This window comes from Myripristis murdjan, chromosome 14 (genome assembly GCF_902150065.1).
Source record: "Myripristis murdjan chromosome 14, fMyrMur1.1, whole genome shotgun sequence".
Lineage (NCBI taxonomy): Eukaryota > Metazoa > Chordata > Actinopteri > Holocentriformes > Holocentridae > Myripristis > Myripristis murdjan.
The window spans coordinates 37,406,078-37,425,956 of NC_043993.1; the positions used below are offsets into that span (position 1 = coordinate 37,406,078).

Here is a 19,879-nt window from a genome sequence, read left to right on the forward strand (position 1 = left end):
TGATTCCACAAAGAACCTTTGAAAAGAGATTCTTTAAAGAACTATTATGGGGATGTGTAGATGGTTCTTTAAAGAACCCCAAAGTAGCATCAAAAATGCTTCCTTTAGGAACCATAAATGGGTTTTTAAAGAACTTTAGCAAAAACCGGTTCTTTAAAAAACCATTCTTACGAAGGTTCTTTGTGGACCCAACTGGTTCAGTAAAGAACCCTTTTTTTTATTGGTTATCTTTAGTAGATTTTCAGAATAAAAGGTTCTCGGAGTGTTTTAAATCAGATGATTGTGAGCAGGTTGAAAACCAACATGAACATGTTGTTGGTCATGTTCCTTGTTCCTTCACTGGGTTCCAGACGAGCTATTAAAAATGTTTTCTGATAGTTTATAGAGCGAGACATTAATCCATTCACTGAGGAAATAATCTGCACATTAATCCACAAGGAAAAGAATTGTTAGCTGCTGCCGCTACCAGTGGATGTGTTTGTAACACTGCACTTTCGAGCCGGGGGAGGACAGGTGATATTCCAAGAAAAAACTCAGAATTTCCTAGATTAAAGTCATAAATTTACAAGAAAAAAATTCTCTGAGATTACAGAGGTAAATTTATGAGAAAAAACTCACAAATTTAACAGATTTAAAAAATCGTTTTTGAGTTTATTAAACCAACCCCAACAGAAATGGTATGTGCAGATTTAGCCATGAGGCATGACATCCAAAAACTTACACACACACACATACACTCACACACACACACACACAGTCCAGGTTCATCTAGATAAACTGCCTGGAGTAAAGCAGCTGTCCTCCTGATAAATCCTGAGCTCCATCAGCTGTCAAGTTTATATCTACAGTTTTCAGTTTAGCAGCCTCTTTAATTTCCTCAGTCTGCACGCCAATCAGCTACCAGCAGAGTGTCACTGATTGGCCGGATACTGAACACGCCCTCTGTCTGGATAGGCCGAGCACCAAGATGGACAGACAAGGCAGCCAAACAGAAATGAGACACCGGGCCATAGCAAACAGTTTGGCCAGGAGGGGAGTCGCTGAAGGAGTCATACAAATTTGACTTGGATCAATTCAAATTTCAAATTTTTAATCAAATTAAAAAAAAAAAAAAAAAAAAAAAAACAGTTCACCTTCCCTCGAATTAAAATGAAAAAGGCCTGACCTTCTCCTTGTTCCCTCCAATGTTCCCTCTGAAGGTTTTGAAATGCTGTCAGTCCTGACCAGACCTTAACCAGATCTTAACCAGACCTTAACCAGACTTTAACCAGACCTTAACCAGATCTTAACCAGACCTTAACCAGACTTTGACCAGGTCTTAACCAGACTTTAACCAGACTTTGACCAGGTCTTAACCAGACCATAACCAAGCCTTAACCAGACTTTAACCAGGCCTTAACCAGATCTTAACCAGACTTTAACCAGACCTTAACCAGGCCTTAACCAGATCTTAACCTGACCTTAACTAGACCTTAACCAGGCCTTGACCAGACATTAACCAGGCCTTAACCAGAACTTAACCAGATTTTAACCAGACCATAACCAGACCATAACCAGACTTTAACCAGACTTTGACCAGACCTTAACCAGACCTTAACCAGGCCTTAACCAGACATTAACCAGGCCTTAAAAGACCTTAACCAAACCTTGACCAGACCTTAACCAGACTTTAACCAGACCATAACCAGACCATAACCAGACCTTAACCAGGCCTTAACCAGACATTAACCAGGCCTTAACCAGACATTAACCAGGCCTTAACCAGATCTTAACCAGGCCTTAACCAGACCTTAACCAGACTTTAACCAGACCTTAACCAGACCATAACCAGACCTTAACCAGGCCATAACCAGACCTTAACCAGGTCTTAACCAGAGGGTGAACCAAGGCCAGAATATTGGCAACAGCAACACAAACACAAACACACGGCTGACTAACTAACAGTGTGTTCAGGTTGGCTGAGTGACTCTCATCATGTTGTGCAGCAGAGACTCGGCTGAAGACAAGACAGTTTCCTAAGTCACAGCAACTCATCTACACACACACACACACACACACACACACACACACACACAGACACACACACACACACACACACACACACACACACTACAAGCTGCTTCAGTGGCTCCGTGTTGTGAGCTGTTTGTTATAAAGGCAGCAGGCAGTTTGATTGGCAGGTCTGACCAGGCTCTGTATCTCCAGTAGTAGTGACAGAGCCGTGAGTCAGCTCGCGGTTGAACATTAACCGGCTGATGGGGGGGCGTCAGTTGGTGAGTCCGGGACACCAGTTTCCAGCCTGGGGAACACTGACCATATCTCTCTCTTTAATCTTATTTTTTCCATCTTATTTCTCACCATTTTTTTCTCTCATCCTCCGCCTCCCCATCAAACGCAGGCCGGGTGAGTTGTGACCGTCTTTGTTTTGTCTTGAGAAACCTTGTTCGATTGCATTCTGTTGTCGCAGCTCTCAGCACAAGAAAAAATCTTTGCTCCGATTCAATTTCAGTCCCAAGAGAGAATTTTGTAATTCACCCTGACAGAAAGTTTCTCCGTAGCGCTTTGAATCCTGTTTGGTGGGAAGGTGATGTGGACGCAGTTTCATAACCTAAGGCTTATCGCTTATACAGATTGGGTAATTCATATAGTTTAGCGCTTGCTGTTTGTGTGCTCTTGGAAATCTGCTTCAGGCAAAAAAAAAAAAAAAAAAAAGGATCTGAACTTTAGCAGTGAAACAGTAACCTTTGTTCCCCTGGCAAACACACCGGCCGTGTCCAAAACCTCAAATGACACTAAACCCCCTGGAAAGACAGACACATGCGTCCTGTCGGTAGGATTATTTATTCTTTGCATCCTTCCTTCCTTCCTTGCTTGTAGATTTGATGGAAGAGGACAAAGACAATGACAGTTGTCTGGACAATTTTCCTCACGTTAAAGGAAGAATCCCTAAAACTCTTGAATGCTGTTTCAAACAAATAAAACAACATCTACTGGCCGTTACATTTCCATCTCCCTTCAGTAGTTTGCTGTTTGTTCCTTCTTGCTGCAGTTTTAGACGAGGCAACGCCGCGTCTAGGTACTCCGAGCAGCTCCAATCTGCCGAGTTTGATCAAAGAAAATGTTTCAGCGATCTAAAACGTCTGGTTTTTTGGTGTTTTCAGTCCAGTCGGTCCTGACCAGTTGAGCCTCCTGTGGTCAGAGGGTCAGTCCAGTTGGTCCTGACCAGTTGAGCCTCCTGTGGTCAGAGGGTCAGTCCAGTTGGACCAGTTGAGCCTCCTGTGGTCAGAGGGTCAGTCCAGTTGGTCCTGACCAGTTGAGCCTCCTGTGGTCAGAGGGTCGGTCCAGTTGGACCAGTTGAACCTCCTGTGGTCAGAGGGTCAGTCCAGTTGGTCCTGACCAGTTGAGCCTCCTGTGGTCAGAGGGTCGGTCCAGTTGGTCCAGTTGAGCCTCCTGTGGTCAGAGGGTCAGTCCAGTTGGACCTGACCAGTTGAGCCTCCTGTGGTCAGAGGGTCAGTCCAGTTGGTCCTGACCAGTTGAGCCTCCTGTGGTCAGAGGGTCGGTCCAGTTGGTCCAGTTGAGCCTCCTGTGGTCAGAGGGTCAGTCCAGTTCCATCAGGGTGAACCAACAACCTGATGCTGAGCAGATTCTCTTGTTTGTGTTTCTGCTTCTTCTTCTCTTCTTCCTCCTTGTTTCCAGCTTCAACCACTGATCCACTTTCTGGATTTGTTTGGTCTTGGCTAATGAAAGTGGCTAAACTGTTAACATCATCTTGAGGCTCTTGATTTGATTCAATCTGTCCCAGATTATGTCCTGTCCCAGATTAAGACCCGGCCCGGATTACGTCTCATCCCAGAATTAAGAGCCATATCCCATGTCCTCTCACTCAGATTTAATCTGTTGACGGTTTCATTCTGTTTTTCTAGTTATAGTAATTTCCTCTTAATTTCTTATTTGAATATTGATTGATGATTTTGATTTGATGATTTGATTTTTAAATGTATTTTCCTTCTTTATCCTGGCTTTGATGTGTTCTTCTCTTTCCTGTACATTTGTGTCGTTGGCTCGCCTCCTGTTGTTTTTAAGCGTGCAGTAAAGGCAGAGCGGAGGTTAATGCAGTTTGCGGGACAGGTGCGCCTGATGATGATCCAGGTATCATGACTTGAGCTGTTTTTCAAACCCGAAGACGTGCAGCTACCAAGTGGGAACGAGAGGCGCCGGGCTCCGGCTCCATCCTGCAGCCTGGACTCATTTCAGTGTTTCTGTCTGTTTGTTTTCAGGCTGGTTGTGTGGAGATGAAGCTGTGTCTGCCTGTCCTGCTGCTGCTGGCCGCCTGCCGCCTGGCAACAGCCGTAAGGAAGCCCAGCCGCACCTTTACTAACACCTGTCGTCTGAACCGAGCACAGCCGACTGTCCTGCTCAGAGCCTAGCCATCATCTCATCATCTCATCTCATCTCATCTCATCTCATCTCATTTCATTTTTCTTTTGTTTCAAAGTAAATCTTTTCAATGCAGACACTTTCTTTTAATTTTAATATTATTTTTTTTAAACATTTTTGGTTAATTTTGTGGGATTTTTGGTAATACCACTTTAAATATACTGCCTTTTTTGTAATTTTCTGGTAATGTTCCTGTTACTATTTGGCAATTTCTTGCACATTTTTGGGTCATTTCTTACTAATTTGCTCCTCATCTTTTTTCCCTTCTTTTTGAGAGAAATCAAGTTGAACTTGCTTGTTTACATTCATATAAAAAGCACTGAAAACATACACAGAAGAGATAAATATTCTGAGGAAAAAAACAGAATTTCTGACATTAAAGTTGTAGAATTAGAAGAAAAAAACTTCAATATATTCTGAGATTAACATTCATGACATTAACATTAAAATTAACACATTAACATTCATACAGTTAAACAACATGAGCTGAAGATACAGTTACAGCCTGAATACAGCAGAGGAGGAAAGAATACTACAAAGTACTGACTGCAGTACAAGTACAAGTACAAGTACTGTTCCTCTGCTGGTGAGGACCCTGTAGACTCAACTGACACATGTGGAGTAAGCACATCATGCGGTGGTTGAGTCTGCATGGTTCTCATTGTCCACACTTATTCCACGTTTTTGCCAGTTGAGTCTACATGGTCCTCACTGCAGTTTTTCATGGTGCAGCTTTTATTGTGAAATTTGAAAATAACAAAAAGTAAAAGCAACAAAGTAGAAGCAGGCTCCTCTTCTCATCGCTGCTGATGGAGCTTTTATTGTGAAAGGTTCCCCAGTCTGTCACTGATCATTTATTCTCTGTAATGGATCTGATTTCAAATGGAGTGAAAATAGACTGAAGTAAAATTACTGGCTTTAAAAAATACTCCAAAAAGTACAAGTACACAAAAAGCTGCTCAGTTACAGTAACATTAGCAGTAACAGGAAATGTAATGAGCAACTGAGGCCAGCCACCACAGACAGGGCGGGGCTGACAGGCTGGAGGCCAGCGTCCCGGGACAGAGCTCACCATGTGCCCCTGTCCCCCAGGAGGAGCCCAGTCCCACTCCAGTGGTCGTGGATGCTGACGCCCCCGGTCCCAGGCAGGAGGAGCAGAGGGAGGAGGGGGAGGCGCAGGGCTGCGGGGGAGGCCGGGCGTTCAGCCCCGCCGCGCAGCGGGCGGTAGGGGGCGCCATCGAGCGGCTGGGCGTGCAGCTGCTGGAGAAACTTCCCTTTGGCCCCCAGCAGCCAAACGTCATCGTGTCCCCTCTGAGCCTGGCGCTGGCCCTGGCTCAGCTCGCCTTAGGTCAGTCTGCGTCTGTCGGCTCATGCAGTTTATCAGATTTATGATTTATAATGTAGAGAAATGCAATAACTTGTGTGCCAGGAGCTTTGGTGTGTTTGGATGCACGAGCAGGTTATTATAATGATGCATTAGAGACACTGTAGGGGGAAAAATTATGGAGCTGAAAAGAAAACTTGTGAGATTAAAGCTGTAAAGTCATGTGAAAAAAATGGCTATACAAGAAAACATATTTATGAGAAAAAACTCAAATTCTGAAATTATAAACACAAATTTGCAGTCTCAGAAACTCCGAGATTAAAGTCACAAATTTATGAGGACAAAATCTGAAAATCAGCAGATTGTTTTCTTCTGAATCGGCCCAAGTCACAGCAACGTCTCTTCAGAGTCCAGATGCTGAGGAGGAGACTGGGATTCTGGACTCAAACCAGCAGGATTTCCTTCTGACTGGATCCCAAATAATAAATAACAAACAAAATAAATAATACATTTTTTTGGCATAAATCTGTGACTTACTTCTCATAAATGAGCCTAATCCCTAAGCTAACCCTAACCTTAATATCACCATAATCAAGTATTTTAGCTAACATTACCTGTCAGTGGCTAAAGATCAGATGGACCGGATGAGTGGCGCGTGGCGTTGTGACGCCCTGGCGATGCAAACCGTGGCGCTGACACGGTTCCCTCTGGTGGAGCAGCGGGTGTATTGCACGCTGTGGCCACACACCTGTTTGCTGTGTCACCTGCGTGTGAAAGCCTGTAAACCTGTGAACTCCCCGTCAGGCGCCCGCAACGAGACGGAGCGGCTGCTGCTGGGCGGCCTCCACGCCCACGGCCTGACCTGCTACCACCACGTCCTGGGCGGCCTGATCCCGCAGCTCAGCAACACCTCGCTGGAGGTGGCGACGCGCACCTACCTGAGACCAGGTGAGTGACGGCTGAGCCGGCACACACAGCTGGATGGGGAACACCAGTTCATATATACACCACTTCTCTTAAAGGTCTGCTTATGCAATGACCTCGTTCACCAGCCGTTCTCAGGAACAGATTTGTTATATATATTATAATAATATTAATGTCATTTATAATATTGTTAACAATTACAGTGGTGGAAAAAAGTTTTGGGACACCCCATGCATTTGTGAAAGCTTGCATTAACAAATCACACACACAGTTTCTTTTAGTGCAGTCAGAGCCAAAATACTAAACAAATCCTAAAAAAAGCCATTACAAACTTCAAATTGATTGGTTCCATAAAAATACAGAAGAAATTTGGAGTATTGGGTCATTTTGGTTCCAGTGATGAAGGTCGTTCTTTTTATTAAAAGACCCAATTTTTGTTGCCAAGCTTGGTGTCTATATAAAGCAGCACATCTGAAAGTTCTTCAGACACAAAAATGGCTAAAACAAGGAACCTAACGCAGGAAACACGCCTGAAGATAAAGATTACACTGTCAACTATTTAGTTTGACTAGTTTTTCTTGGAAACAATAAACAAAAAAATATAATTTGTATTTGTTTGTATCTGTCAAATGCAGCCACACCTTTTGAAACACAAAAAAGATTTTTCCACAAATATTTCATGATAATATTTGAGATTGTGAGATTGGATAAAAATTTAAGGGTGTCCCAAAACTCTGTTAAAATAATCCCAACACTAACACACATTTGAGCTCGAACCTGAATCTTCTTGAAAATGGCATGGGTGGGTTTTAGGAACAAATTTGTCCTTCAGGACGTCTGGAGAACGAGGCCCACAGTTTGCTGCAGGTGATGATGACGAGTTTAGACTTGACAGCAGATTTTCAGATCTGCAGCATCAGGTGGAGGTGGAGGCACCTGACTGGACTGTGATCTCTCCTCAGATTGGACGTTATCAGTGGTAGCCCCGCCCCTCCCAGATTTGGGTTAGCAGGTCCCAGCTGCACCTCCTGGTGGCTTAGAAGCTCTTAGCATCTGTTGCTATCATCAGTCGGTCTTAGCCAATCAGATGGCACCCTGGAGCCAAGTTTCCTAACCTTAACCGTCACAACAAACCCCCTCCCCACGTAGCTACCGACAGCTAAGCTAACAAACACTGATGAAAGCGGCTAAAGCTAATGAACGCTAATGAAGCTAACATCTGATTGGCTAAGACAGATTGATGGGGACTGATATCGTCCAATCAGAGGAGAGAAAACAGTCCAGATAACAGAGAGAGAGATACATTTAAAGCAGCAAGATGATTGGCTAACAAGGGAGGTGAGCTGCTATGCTATTGGACAGACACGACCAGGTGATGTGAACAGCTGATCGGCAGCAGGGGAGAGAGAGAGAGAGAGAGAGAGAGAGAGAGAGAGAGAGAGAGAGAGAGAGAGAGAGAGGCAGGATAACAACAGAAATACATCTAAATCTATCTGAACAGACTTTTCTACTCTCTCTCCCTGTTCTCTCTTTCTTTTTCCACTCTCCCTCTCTCTCCTTTCCCTCTCTCTCTCTCTCTCTCTCTCTCTCTCTCTCTCTCTCTTGCGTTCAGGTTTTGAGGTGAAGCTGTCCTTCATGGAGGAATCTCTGGCCAGGTAAAACAGGAGCAAAATCAATTTTCTTCAGAAATCAAGAAATCACATCAGTAATGTTTTCTTCTTCTTTGCCAGTTAGGTGTTATCAGTTTTTAAAATTCTAAATTTTGACCTTTAATTGCAGCGCCCCCATCAGGTCAATTGGGGTCACATTTCTTGGACAGCATTTGTACACAACTTCCAACCAATGTTCAAAATTTCTCATCTCTACCATATACCATCTCACAGGAATTTGCGAAAACATTTTTGAAGAAGAAAAGAAACGCTCATAAACCCAAGCACAAAGAGCGGGTTTTCAGCCTTACGGGCCCGAACCCGAAAAATAAAAACAAACTGCCAAGTCAGACGTTTATTTCCTTTCACTTCTGTTTGCAAGTCAGTCATGCCAACAGATGTGGCTAGTGTAAATGATCCATCATACAGAGTTTTTGGGTGAAGTATTCCTTTAACACCTGATGTCACCGTGTGTCCCGTGGCGGTCTAAAGGTAAGAGACGATGTTTCCCCTCAGGTACCGGGCGTCGCCCGCCCCCCTGCTCTCTGTGGAGGAGGTCAACCAGTGGGTGGAAAACGCCACCAGCGGCCACATCGCCAACTTCCTGGAGAGCATCCCACATGACGTGGTGCTCATGCTCATCAACGCCATGTACTTCAAAGGTAAACAGCCCCCAAACTCGGCTCAGCACGCCGGCTTAAACACCTCCAGCAGCGTCTGGAGACGAGACGTTTCAACCGGTTGAAGATTTTTGAGCCATACAAATGCTTATCAATGCCAAAATGTCCTTTAAAAAATCCTCTTTCCCAACTGGCTGACCCGAAGTTCTCCTGATCCTGTAACCCTGCATTTGTTATGTCTTTTTGTGTTTCTTGGACGGGATGTAACTTAAACCAAATTTCCCCTTGGGAGACAAATGAAGTATGATTGATTGATTGATTGATTGATTGATTGATTCCCCAGACTGAGACCAGATGTTGGGCACTATTTTCTCTTCTGTACGTCCAGTGGTTCAGTTCTTATGGGTAGCATTTCGTGAAGACTTGAAGTCTATGGGAGTTGTTAGCCTGGCTCCGTCAGTGAAAAAATGTGAAAAAATAAACCTTCCAGCAGCTCTGAAGCTGTCTGATTTACACAGTGGATCACATGGATCTGAAAAAAAAAATGGCTTGATATTTGAAAAAAAAAAAAAAAAATGGAATGGTTTGAGGAGAAGTGAATTAGTGGTGGATCTCCCTCGACCTTCAGCGGTGTGAGGATTACTGAGAAATGTGTTCAGAGGTTACAGCACCACCATCTGGCTTCTCCTCAAAAAAATATTCAAGGGTCCAAGTTTTTTTTTGTCTGTATATGCATTTCATCTATAAAAAAAACTTGGCCATGTACTTGTAAGAAACAGTTGTCTGGAATGATGAACTTTAATCATTTCAATAAAGTGATAAAAAAAAAAAGGATTGGAGGTGAACCCGTCTTCATCAGGGGCTGCAGGCAGCATGTGGTGGGTGACGTGTTATGGGTGAAATGTCCCTTTAACTTGTTGCTCTGTGTCTGCCAGGTGAGTGGCAGACCCGTTTCGACGCCCAGGCGACCTCCAAGAGCATCTTCTACCTGGACAACCAGAACTCGGTGTGGGTGGACATGATGAAGTCTGCTCAGTATCCTCTGCGCCTGATGTTCGAGTCCCAGCTGCAGGCTCAGGTGACGCTCCCACCAGAACACACCTAACAGGCCGTCGCTATGTTACCGTGTCAACACTGTTACTATGGACGCAGCAACCATCAGGAACACCACCAGGAAGCAGCCACTCTTGGTTGTACAGAACTAGTCCACACTTTTGAATCAGGAATCAGGGAAAAAAAAGCATTATCATCTTTTTTACTATAAACACAGCAACCAGATATGATGTTTCTATAGAAAAAAGTGAAAGCTGAGAAAATGTTAACTATAAAATTATCAATATCCTTCCATAGCCTCATATGTAAATTTACAAGACCAAAGTAAGAAGGAGTGAGTTTCAGGATGCAGATATCTCTATTAGAGTGTGGATACCCGACCTGAGCCCAACAGGACCCGCCGTGACCCGCTGGGACCCAACAGGCTCAGGTCCTCCAGCCTGTTCTGACTGTGCCAGCAGCAAAGACAGAAGGAAGGAAACAAGCTAACAAACTTTTTTTTGTCCTCCTTGTTCAGGTGGCCAGTTTTCCCTTTAAAGGTAACACCAGCTTCCTGGTCGTCATGCCGCTGCCCGGCAAAGGAAACGTCTCCTCGGTGCTTCCCAAGCTCAACATCTCTGACCTCTACACACGGCTGCCGCAGGAGGAAACCATGCAGGTCAACCTGCCCAAGGTCAAGCTGCAGTACCGCCAGGATCTGCAGGAGGCGCTCACTAGCATGGGTGAGGAAATGCAACCTGACATAACACCGCAGTGTGATGTTCCACCAGCGGGAACAGTGTCAGCGTGAGCTATCGAATGCCAGACCTTGCCATACCCAGTTGATGCTCCATCTCCATCATGTCTTCACTTTCCCTTTCTCTCTCTCTCTCTTTCTCTCTCTCTTTCTCTCTCTCTCTCTCTCTCTCTCTCTCTCTCTCTCTCTCTCAGGTTTAGGATCTCTGTTTTCGGGCCCGGACCTCTCGGGAATCTCTGACAGGCCCCTGAAGGTGACAGGAGTCCGTCACGCCAGCACGGTGGAGCTGAGCGAGGAAGGCGCCGAGGCATCCGCCACCACCGTTGTGACCGCCCTGCGCTCCATCTTCACCTTCTCTGTCAACTCTCCCTTCATCTTCGCCCTCGTCGACGACACCTCCCTGGCCCCCATCTTCCTCGGCGTCGTCACCAACCCCGCCCCCGACGACGCCCCCATGGCAAATGACGACCCTCGCATCAACAGCACCCTGAGCGACCCGCCCGTTAAGGACAGTGACGGGAAAGTTGAGGTGGATAACGAACAGAACGACGAGGCGTTTAACAACAGCGAGCCCCTGCAGGGAAGTGCAGCGCCGCCGTGTGGTAACCAGGTGCTGAGAGGGAGCACCTGCAGTCTGTAAACGGATTCGCGGGTGGCGGTGAAACCAAGAAGCAACAGAGAGAGGAAGCCAATCTCAAAACCACCCAGCTCTGCACTGGCCTGAAGATTAGCAGCATTACCCCGTTCACCTTCGTCACAGATTGAGCAGCACTTCACTCACAGTGCTGTTCATAAGGCCTTACAGCGCATCCTAATCACATCATAAACAATGAGTGTATTGTAATCACAGTAATGATGTAATATGCAATAATCTACAATGTCTAGTAGTGAAAATCTGTAAAGGTTGAGGACGTACTAAGGAAGCTAGCAGGTTCAAAGGACCATCCCAGCACCTGACTGGATTGTTATCTCTCCTCTGATTGGACGTTATCAGTGGTAACTCCGCCCCTCCCAGGTTTGGGTTAGTAGGTTCCTCCTGCACCTCCTAGTGCAGGGGTGTCAAACTCGTGCCATGGAGGGCCAAGAGGCTGCAGGTTTTCATTCCAACCAACAACTCCACCAGGTGATTTCACTGATCACCCTACCTCGAAACAGAGAGGCGGGACTAATCAGTGAAATCACCTGGTGGAGTTGTTGGTTGGAATGAAAACCTGCAGCCTCTTGGCCCTCCATGGCACCAGTTTGACACCCCTGTCCTAGTGGCTCAGAAGCTGTTAGAATCTATTGCCGTGGTTCTCAAATGGGAGTATACATACCCCTAGGGGTACACTGGAGTACCGCAAGGGGTACGTGAGATTTGTTTAAAATGGTAATTTAAAAATAAAAAATATCAGTCATGCATAATTTCCTAAATAATTAGCTTATTATAATAAGCTTTTAATTGGCTTAGCTTTTGTAAGCTACTTGGTTCAGGTTAGCAAAGGGTATGTCATGATGATGAAGTTGAGGGAAAGGTGATGGCTAAGGTTAGCTGAGGTTAAAAACAAACAGGGTTGTTGTTGGAGTCGGGAATGCATCCTGGGTCTCTGGAGTGAAGCTCCGTGTGATTGGTCCATCCAGGGTGTCTCCAGGGTGCCATCTGATTGCTTAAGACAGATTGATGAGAGGAACAGATGCTAAAAGCTACAGAGCCATTAGGAGGTGCAGCAGGGACCTGCTAACCCAAACCTGGGAGGGGCGGGGTTACCACTGATAAGAGATAATAGTCCAATCAGGTCATTCCTAGTGATTTGGAACGATTGCCCTAGCAGCTGGTCCAAATTCTGTTGAATGTCCTTGTCAAGAGATTTATTTTTATATATTGTTCTGCTCATATAATCATCTGTCAAGAATGCACACCGCGCAAAAACCCAAGAATCCCCAACAACTGTTGCCCAAATATTCCAAGATATGATCCAAATATGACGATAATCATAATGATACTCTCCGAATATGACAGTCAGAGATTTCATGTTGGGAGCAAATTAAACTCCAGTATGGGACCAGTTTATACTGACAACAGGGTAGCCATGGAAGCTAACCTCTGGACCAGAGCTAGAATAAACCCAAACTTCACTGAATCATTGGTCCAAATGTTTTTCACCGGCTTTTTGGCAACACAGAGCTCCTCTTGTATTTTTTCACCAACAAACTGACCCGGCACAAACAGCACCAAGTGTCAACACTGACTGACATTTCTGCAGTTTGCTAAAGTTAGACTGACAGTTCAAATAACTGAGTGGAAATGGAAGCGGTCATTCAGTCTGAACATCAGGCTAAACTCCTGTGTTTTCTGAAGATGCTTCTTCTCTCATCCCATTTTACATCCTTGACTTGGTTTGGTTTGGTTTGGTTTGTTCATTTACACAAATGAGAAACTTTGTAAAAGACACAAAATAAAATTAGCAGGGCAATGTGAGGGAGAACCCTGAGGGGGCTTGAGTGGCACTTTCCAGGCAGCACGTCACTGGAAATAAGCATTCACAATTAGTATTCATCATACCAATAATTACAAAAATTAAAAGAAAAAGAGGCACTTTGACAACAATGCATCCCAAAAATACCCATCTATTACACAAGTATAATGAATTAAATCAGTCCTAAGATGCTCACAAACACACACAAACACACATCAAGAAGACACACTGATATCATGTTCACATATACCCACCCTATCATTAACCTTTATCATCTCAGCACACAGTTTTAGCAGGTTGATAATGATATTGTTATTATTACAGCTGTTTGTTATGTGATGATAATGTGAGAGCTGTGTGTGTGTTGGCTGACAGTTTGCTTATAATGTGCCCGTGATGCCGAGGTTAAGAGCTGATAGACAGTGAGAACTGCTCTACACTCACTGATGGGTTTCTGTGACACACACACACACACACACACACACACACACACACACACACACACACATTAATGTGACACTCTTCATGATAAATCTAGGAGGGTGTTTCCTTCAAAACACCCATGTTCTTATAATACTATATAAATTCCATTATGTTGAATGTATTGCTTTGTTTTTTTGTTTTTTTTTTTCAGACTTTGTTTTTATCAAAGATGTGAGCACTGTAATTTGATATTTGATATTGAGTCAGAGGAGGTTAGTGGTGATGCATGAAATATTTCTGTGAGCTGTTTTTTTTTTTTTTTTTTTTTTTTTTTTTTTTTTTGAAGCTTTAACATTTCATGTATATTCATTTTTGGGGGGAGGGGGGAAGCAAGCAAAACAGTATTTTCCCAAAAATAAAACCCCTATTTGCTTTGAACCCTTATTCCGGCTTTCAGCGATTTTTCATTTGACATTTAATCTCACAATTTGGAATAAACTGAACGATAGATTAAGCTTCAGTCACCTCCTGAGAGTCTAACATGAAGATAAAGATCCCAAGAGGATACTTCAGACAGGGTTAGTGTTTCTGCATGAAGCCGTGACTCAAAGAACCTTCCTATTAAATTAAAAAAAAAAAAAATCAGAACAAAATCAGAACTTTGTGGTTCTTTAAGAGGTTCTACTAAATTGAAACATTTAATTTATTCTTGAGTCTTCCTGTGCTTTCCGTGTGGAACCATTTCACTAGTTGATGGTGTCACAAAGTGCCAGCCAAGAATCCCCAGAGGTCCTTGGTTTGATTTACGAGGTCACAGTGATTCTTGAAGGAGTTCCACGGGTCCTTGAGATGATTGGGGTGGTTCAAGGGCTTCAAAAGGTGGTTCCAGGAGTTCTTGAAGGAGACTGTGGGAGTTAAAGAGGTGTTCAGAAGCTGGTTTTGGGGTCTATTAGGGAGTTTAAGGAGTCTTCAAGGTGTCTCTGTAGGTTCTCAGTCATCCAGGTCATGGTTATCCACGTAGAGTTGAGACATCTTCAAGAATCTTCTTCTTCTTCTTCTAGCTTCTTCAGTTCTGAAGAACTGAAGAAGCTACTCTACCTACGTATCATGACCTGGATGACTGAGAATCTTCACAGACAGATGGTTGAAGTTTTTCCGGGAGTTCTTGAGGACGTACAAGAACAACTATTGCAATACAAGGCCTCCCTCACCATTCTTAAATTCTACATATCAAAATGAACCTAACAACAACCCAAGTCTCATCAAATGGGTCTCTCATCTAATCAAAATGAGCCCTGATGTGGGGCTCTGCAGGAGTATGGGACATGGAGACGGTGAGGAACCCTTCCCATAGAGAACCTTTACAGCACCAGGAAGTCTTGTGCACTGGAACAAGTCTAAGCAACCATTTTCTGGTGCAGTTTGGACCCTTTCATCAAGAGTGTAGACGGTATCAAATTATAGGCTGTTAATTACACAGTAATGACTGGATGCAAAGTTCTTTCCAAAAGTGATGACAACTTGTTACAGCACGAGAACAATGGGTAATTACTGATTAATATACAAGCAGAAAAAGATGCAGGAACGGTGTTTCCATGTGTTTCCAGAGGAATGATGATGTCAGTTTATTCATTAGGAGGTGAACCACCTCGCTTTCGACAGGGTCCTAACACACACAACGAGCCAAAGTGAAAGACAAAAACAAAACAACAAATCAACATAACTAAGACAACCAACTTACAACCATCAGAGAGATGAAGACGACCACTAGAGGGCCACAGAGAGGCCATGAACACATTTTAGGCCAGCAAATTATATAGAACACACTCTGAATTTTATGTTGTATATAGATAGCATCATCTAAAACATGCACAATTAATGTCATAATAAGAAGACAGACTTTTTTTAAAGCTGTGAAATGACGCATGAAGGTGAGAAATTCCAGACTGAAGGAGCCTCAAACATAACAGCTCGTTCTCCAGCTGTTCTTCTGACTGAAGGAGTGGAACAGAGGAATGCCTCTTGAATGTTCTCAGTTCATATTTTGATGAATATGGCACCAAAAAATCAGTAAATCAGTTTTTGGAAGCAGATTTCTAATATTCAGATAATAATATCAAGATCAGACACTAGAGAGTTAGAGGTTAGATAGATTAAAAAAAAAATCTATGAGGGTTGTAAAAAGCTGTAATAATATAGAAACACACACACAACACACACAAACCAAACCTGGCCCAGCAGCCCCTGCCATTTTAATGTTTAATTTTCATATTCAGAGAATGAATTTTTTTCTTCCTTCTTTTACCATCCCTCAGTTGTTGTTGTTGTTTTATTGCACTTGTGCATTTGCTATGTAGTGGTGCTTCTCTTTTGTTTTGTTCTATTACCTGCACAAAATAAAAAGCTAAATATGAATGTGAATATGTACTGTCATGTCATGCAAGCAGTCACAGTTCATCTTTTCACAAGGCTGCTGTTTCCATTCGCTGGCAGTGTGTTTCTGTTTGAACAGCAGCTGCAATTCCACCAGTCTCCACTGAGGGGCAGCAGAGGACAAACCACACCAAGCTTCTGCTCCCACCTCTCCAGCCGGGAGAAGAACCACCTGACTGCAGAGGAGAACCACAAGAACCACAGGGCTGCAGAGGAACAGGCTCTGACAAATTAAATTTCAAAATAAATGTAACTGTAATCTGCTCTCATAAAAACGCTGGTTCTTCAATGGTTCTTCAAAACGCTCTCTGGTTCTACAAAGAACCATCACTAACCTTTTTATTTAGGGCCTGGTTCTCCACACACTCTCTGTGGTTCTTTAAAGTGCTAAAGGTTCTTCATGTTTATTGGAGTTATTTGGTGGCGGCAGCAGCTAACAATTTCTTTTCCTTGTGGATTAATGTGCAGATTATTTCCTCAGTGAATGGATTAATGTCTCGCTCTATAAACCATCAGAAAACATTTTTAATAGCTCATCTGGAACCCAGTGAAGGAACAAGGAACGTGGAGAACCGGCCAACAACAATGTTTGTTTTCAACCTGCACACAATCATCTGATTTAAAACGCTCAGAGAACCTTTTATTCTGAAAAATTACTAAAGAGAACCGTTTAAAAAAGTGAACCAGTTGGGTGGTCTGTGAGGTCATTAAACGCATCACCACAGGAGGATGCTCTATTCTGTTCTCAATTTCTTTGTTTTTTAACCCTTTGAAATCTGAAAAAAAAAAAAAAAAAATTTCTTACAGAAAATGATCATAACATGATCCCTAAAACTGAGAAAAGAAAAAAAAGTAAAAATTACAACAAAATTGCCAAAAAATTACAAACCTGTAAAGGGTAACAAATAAAATGAATAATATTTTTAACAAAGTAGGAAATTAGAAGAAATTTTCCCAACAATAACCCTAACCCTAACCCAGAAAACAAGCAAGAAAGTTATAAAACTACCACAAAAATGTAAAAATAAATGAATAAACATTATAAAAAAAAAAATGGAATTAAAAAAAAAAAGACAACTACAAGAAATTTACCTAAAAATGAAAAGAACATTAGGAGGCGACGGCAGTAGTGGCTGTGGTGGAAACGCAGTAAACGCTGAGGCCCAGTGCGTTCAGGCCGTGTGAGGTCAGGCCTGGTGCGTTCAGGCCCCGTGAGGTCAGGCCTGGTGCGTTCAGGCCCCGTGAGGTCAGGCCTGGTGCGTTCAGGCCCCGTGAGGTCAGGCCTGGTGCGTTCAGGCCCGGTGGTAACGGCGACGGTGCTGGTAGAGGCGTTCGGGTGGTGTCACTGTGGGGGGGCAGGTCCTGGTCCGGGTCCACCGAGCCCTGCGTCAAACACTGAGGCTGCATTAGTTTGATCTCTCTCTGCCTGCTGTTGTCTGTCCCTCTTCTGACATTTATCATACCACATACAATATGCTTTCTAAGCTGCATGAAATAGCTCATTTTTAGACTCTTTTCCCTTCTCTGTTTTTCTGTTTTACTCACTTTTCCTTTCTTGTCTTTTTTTCTTATTGTCAAAACTAATACTACGAGGATAGAACCCAATCGCACGACTCAAACGAGGGTTAAACTTAATTCTTTTAATTAGAAAAGTAACAACTTAAATATCAATACAAAGTGACAACAGAAATATACTATGACAAAAGTATCAAAAGAACATGAAACTTAACTATGACAAAGCAAAGTATCAAAGAAAATACAAAACCTGACGTGGCGAGACTTGACTTGACATGGGACATGGAGCAAGGAGCAAGGAAGAACTGAGGTCCAAAACACATGACAAACAGGATGAACTGGCACAGGACAAAGGGAAACACGGACTATATATACACACACAAGGTAATGGGGAACAGGTGGAAATAATCAGGGCGTGGCAGACAATCAGACTATGGGGAAACACACAAGGGGAAGGGCAAGTGACCTGACACAAGAGGGGATTGGGATTTCAAAATAAAACAGGAAGTCACGAGACAAGACACAAGAACAAAACCTAACAAAACAAAACATAATTTTCATGGCATGACAGTACCCCCCCCTCTAGGGACGGCTCCTGACGTCCCAAACAGTCTTAAGGGCACATGGATGGATGGCCGTCGTGAGACGGGGGGAGGAGGAGGCCAAAACAAAACAAAAATCTCCAGGGCAGAAGTCTATGGACGAGGCGGAGCTCTGGCGGGCAACCAGGGCGCGAGGAACCATGGACGAGGCGGTGCTCTGGCGGACGGCCAGGGCGCAGGGAACCATGGACGAGGCGGCGCTCTGGCGGACGGCCAGGGCGCAGGGAACCATGGACGAGGCGGCGCTCTGGCGGACGGCCAGGGCGCAGGGAACCATGGACGAGGCGGCGCTCTGGCGGACGGCCAGGGCACAGGGAACCATGGACGAGGCGGCGCTCTGGCGGACGGCCAGGGCGCAGGGAACCATGGACGAGGCGGCGCTCTGGCGGACGGCCAGGGCGCAGGGAACCATGGAGGGGATGACACTCTGGCAGACGGCCAGAGTGCTGGCGGTCAAGGCGGACCCACCCTGGATGGCTGCAGTGTGGGTGGGACCACACTGCAGAGCGACCATAACTTCCTGCAGAGCAGACTTGGGGCCGCCAGGCAGCGGAAGCAGCAGGGTGAACTCTGGACTGCCGGACGGCGGCGACGTGGACTTTGGACCGCAGGGCAGCGGCGACGTGGACTCTGGACCGCAGGGCAGCGGCGACGTGGACTCTGGACCGCAGGGCAGCGGCGACGTGGACTCTGGACCGCAGGGCAGCGGCGACGTGGACTCTGGACCGCAGGGCAGCGGCGACGTGGACTCTGGACCGCCGGGCAGCGGCGACGTGGACTCTGGACCGCCGGGCAGCGGCGACGTGGACTCTGGACCGCCGGGCAGCGGCGACGTGGACTCTGGACCGCCGGGCAGCGGCGACGTGGACTCTGGACCGCCGGGCAGCGGCGACGTGGACTCTGGACCGCCGGGCAGCGGCGACGGCAACGTGGACTTGGGACCGCCGGGCAGCGGCAACGGCAACGTGGACTCGGGACCGCCGGGCAGCGGCAACGGCAACGTGGACTCGGGACCGCCGGGCAGCGGCAACGTCCACTCCGGACCGCCGGGCAGCGGCAACGTCCACTCCGGACCGCCGGGCAGCGGCAACGTCCACTCCAGGCCGCCGGGCAGCGGCAACGTCCACTCCAGGCCGCCGGGCAGCGGCAACGTCCACTCCAGGAACTTGAACAGGGACTGGGGTCTGGGCAGCCAGTCGGGCTCGGGGAACTGTGACATGGACTGGGGCCGGGACAGCCAGTCGGGCTCGAGGTACTGTGACTGTGACATGGACTGGGGCAGTGGGTCCGGCTTGGGGAACTGTGACAGGAACCTGGGCAGCCAGTCTGGTACGGGGAACTGGGACAAGGGCAGTGGCTGGAACACCCAGTCTGGCTCGGGGCACTGGGACAGGGGCAGCCAGTCCGGTTCAGGGTACTGGGGCAGGAACCAAGACCGGGTCCGGTACAGCCGGTCGGACTCGGCAAACTGTGACATGGACTGGGGCAATGGGTCCAGTTCGGGAAACTGGGACTGGTGCGGCTTGAGGTTCTGTGACTGTGACATGGACTGGGACAGCCGGTCCGGTTCGGGGAACTGGGACTGGTGCCGGGGAAGCTGATCCAGCACAGGGGACTGTGACCGGGACCGGGGCAGTCAGTCTGGACCTGGGAACTGGAACCGGGGCAGCCACTCGGGTTCGAGGTACTGTGACATGAACCGGGACA

At 45.7% G+C, this 19,879-nt stretch overlaps 1 protein-coding gene across 1 annotated transcript; it reads left to right on the forward strand.

The window, feature by feature from the left end:
- The first annotated feature begins 4,110 nt into the window (after window positions 1-4,110).
- serpinf2a (serpin peptidase inhibitor, clade F (alpha-2 antiplasmin, pigment epithelium derived factor), member 2a) lies at window positions 4,111-11,383 on the forward strand. Its single transcript, XM_030068158.1, has 9 exons — window positions 4,111-4,149; window positions 4,278-4,349; window positions 5,530-5,785; window positions 6,566-6,709; window positions 8,298-8,340; window positions 8,851-8,996; window positions 9,890-10,032; window positions 10,525-10,729; window positions 10,938-11,383. Exons 1-9 carry the CDS (start codon window positions 4,111-4,113, stop codon window positions 11,381-11,383), a joined length of 1,494 nt encoding a protein of 497 aa, XP_029924018.1.
- Window positions 11,384-19,879: the final 8,496 nt, after the last annotated feature.

Bases quoted from the DNA above. Each gene is read 5' to 3' on its own strand.
- serpinf2a (XM_030068158.1), top strand. From the start codon at position 4,111: ATGCAGTTTGCGGGACAGGTGCGCCTGATGATGATCCAG. The intron at 6,710-8,297 runs GTGAGTGACGGC...TCTTGCGTTCAG, and splicing joins GCGCACCTACCTGAGACCAG to GTTTTGAGGTGAAGCTGTCC. The intron at 10,730-10,937 runs GTGAGGAAATGC...TCTCTCTCTCAG, and splicing joins GGAGGCGCTCACTAGCATGG to GTTTAGGATCTCTGTTTTCG.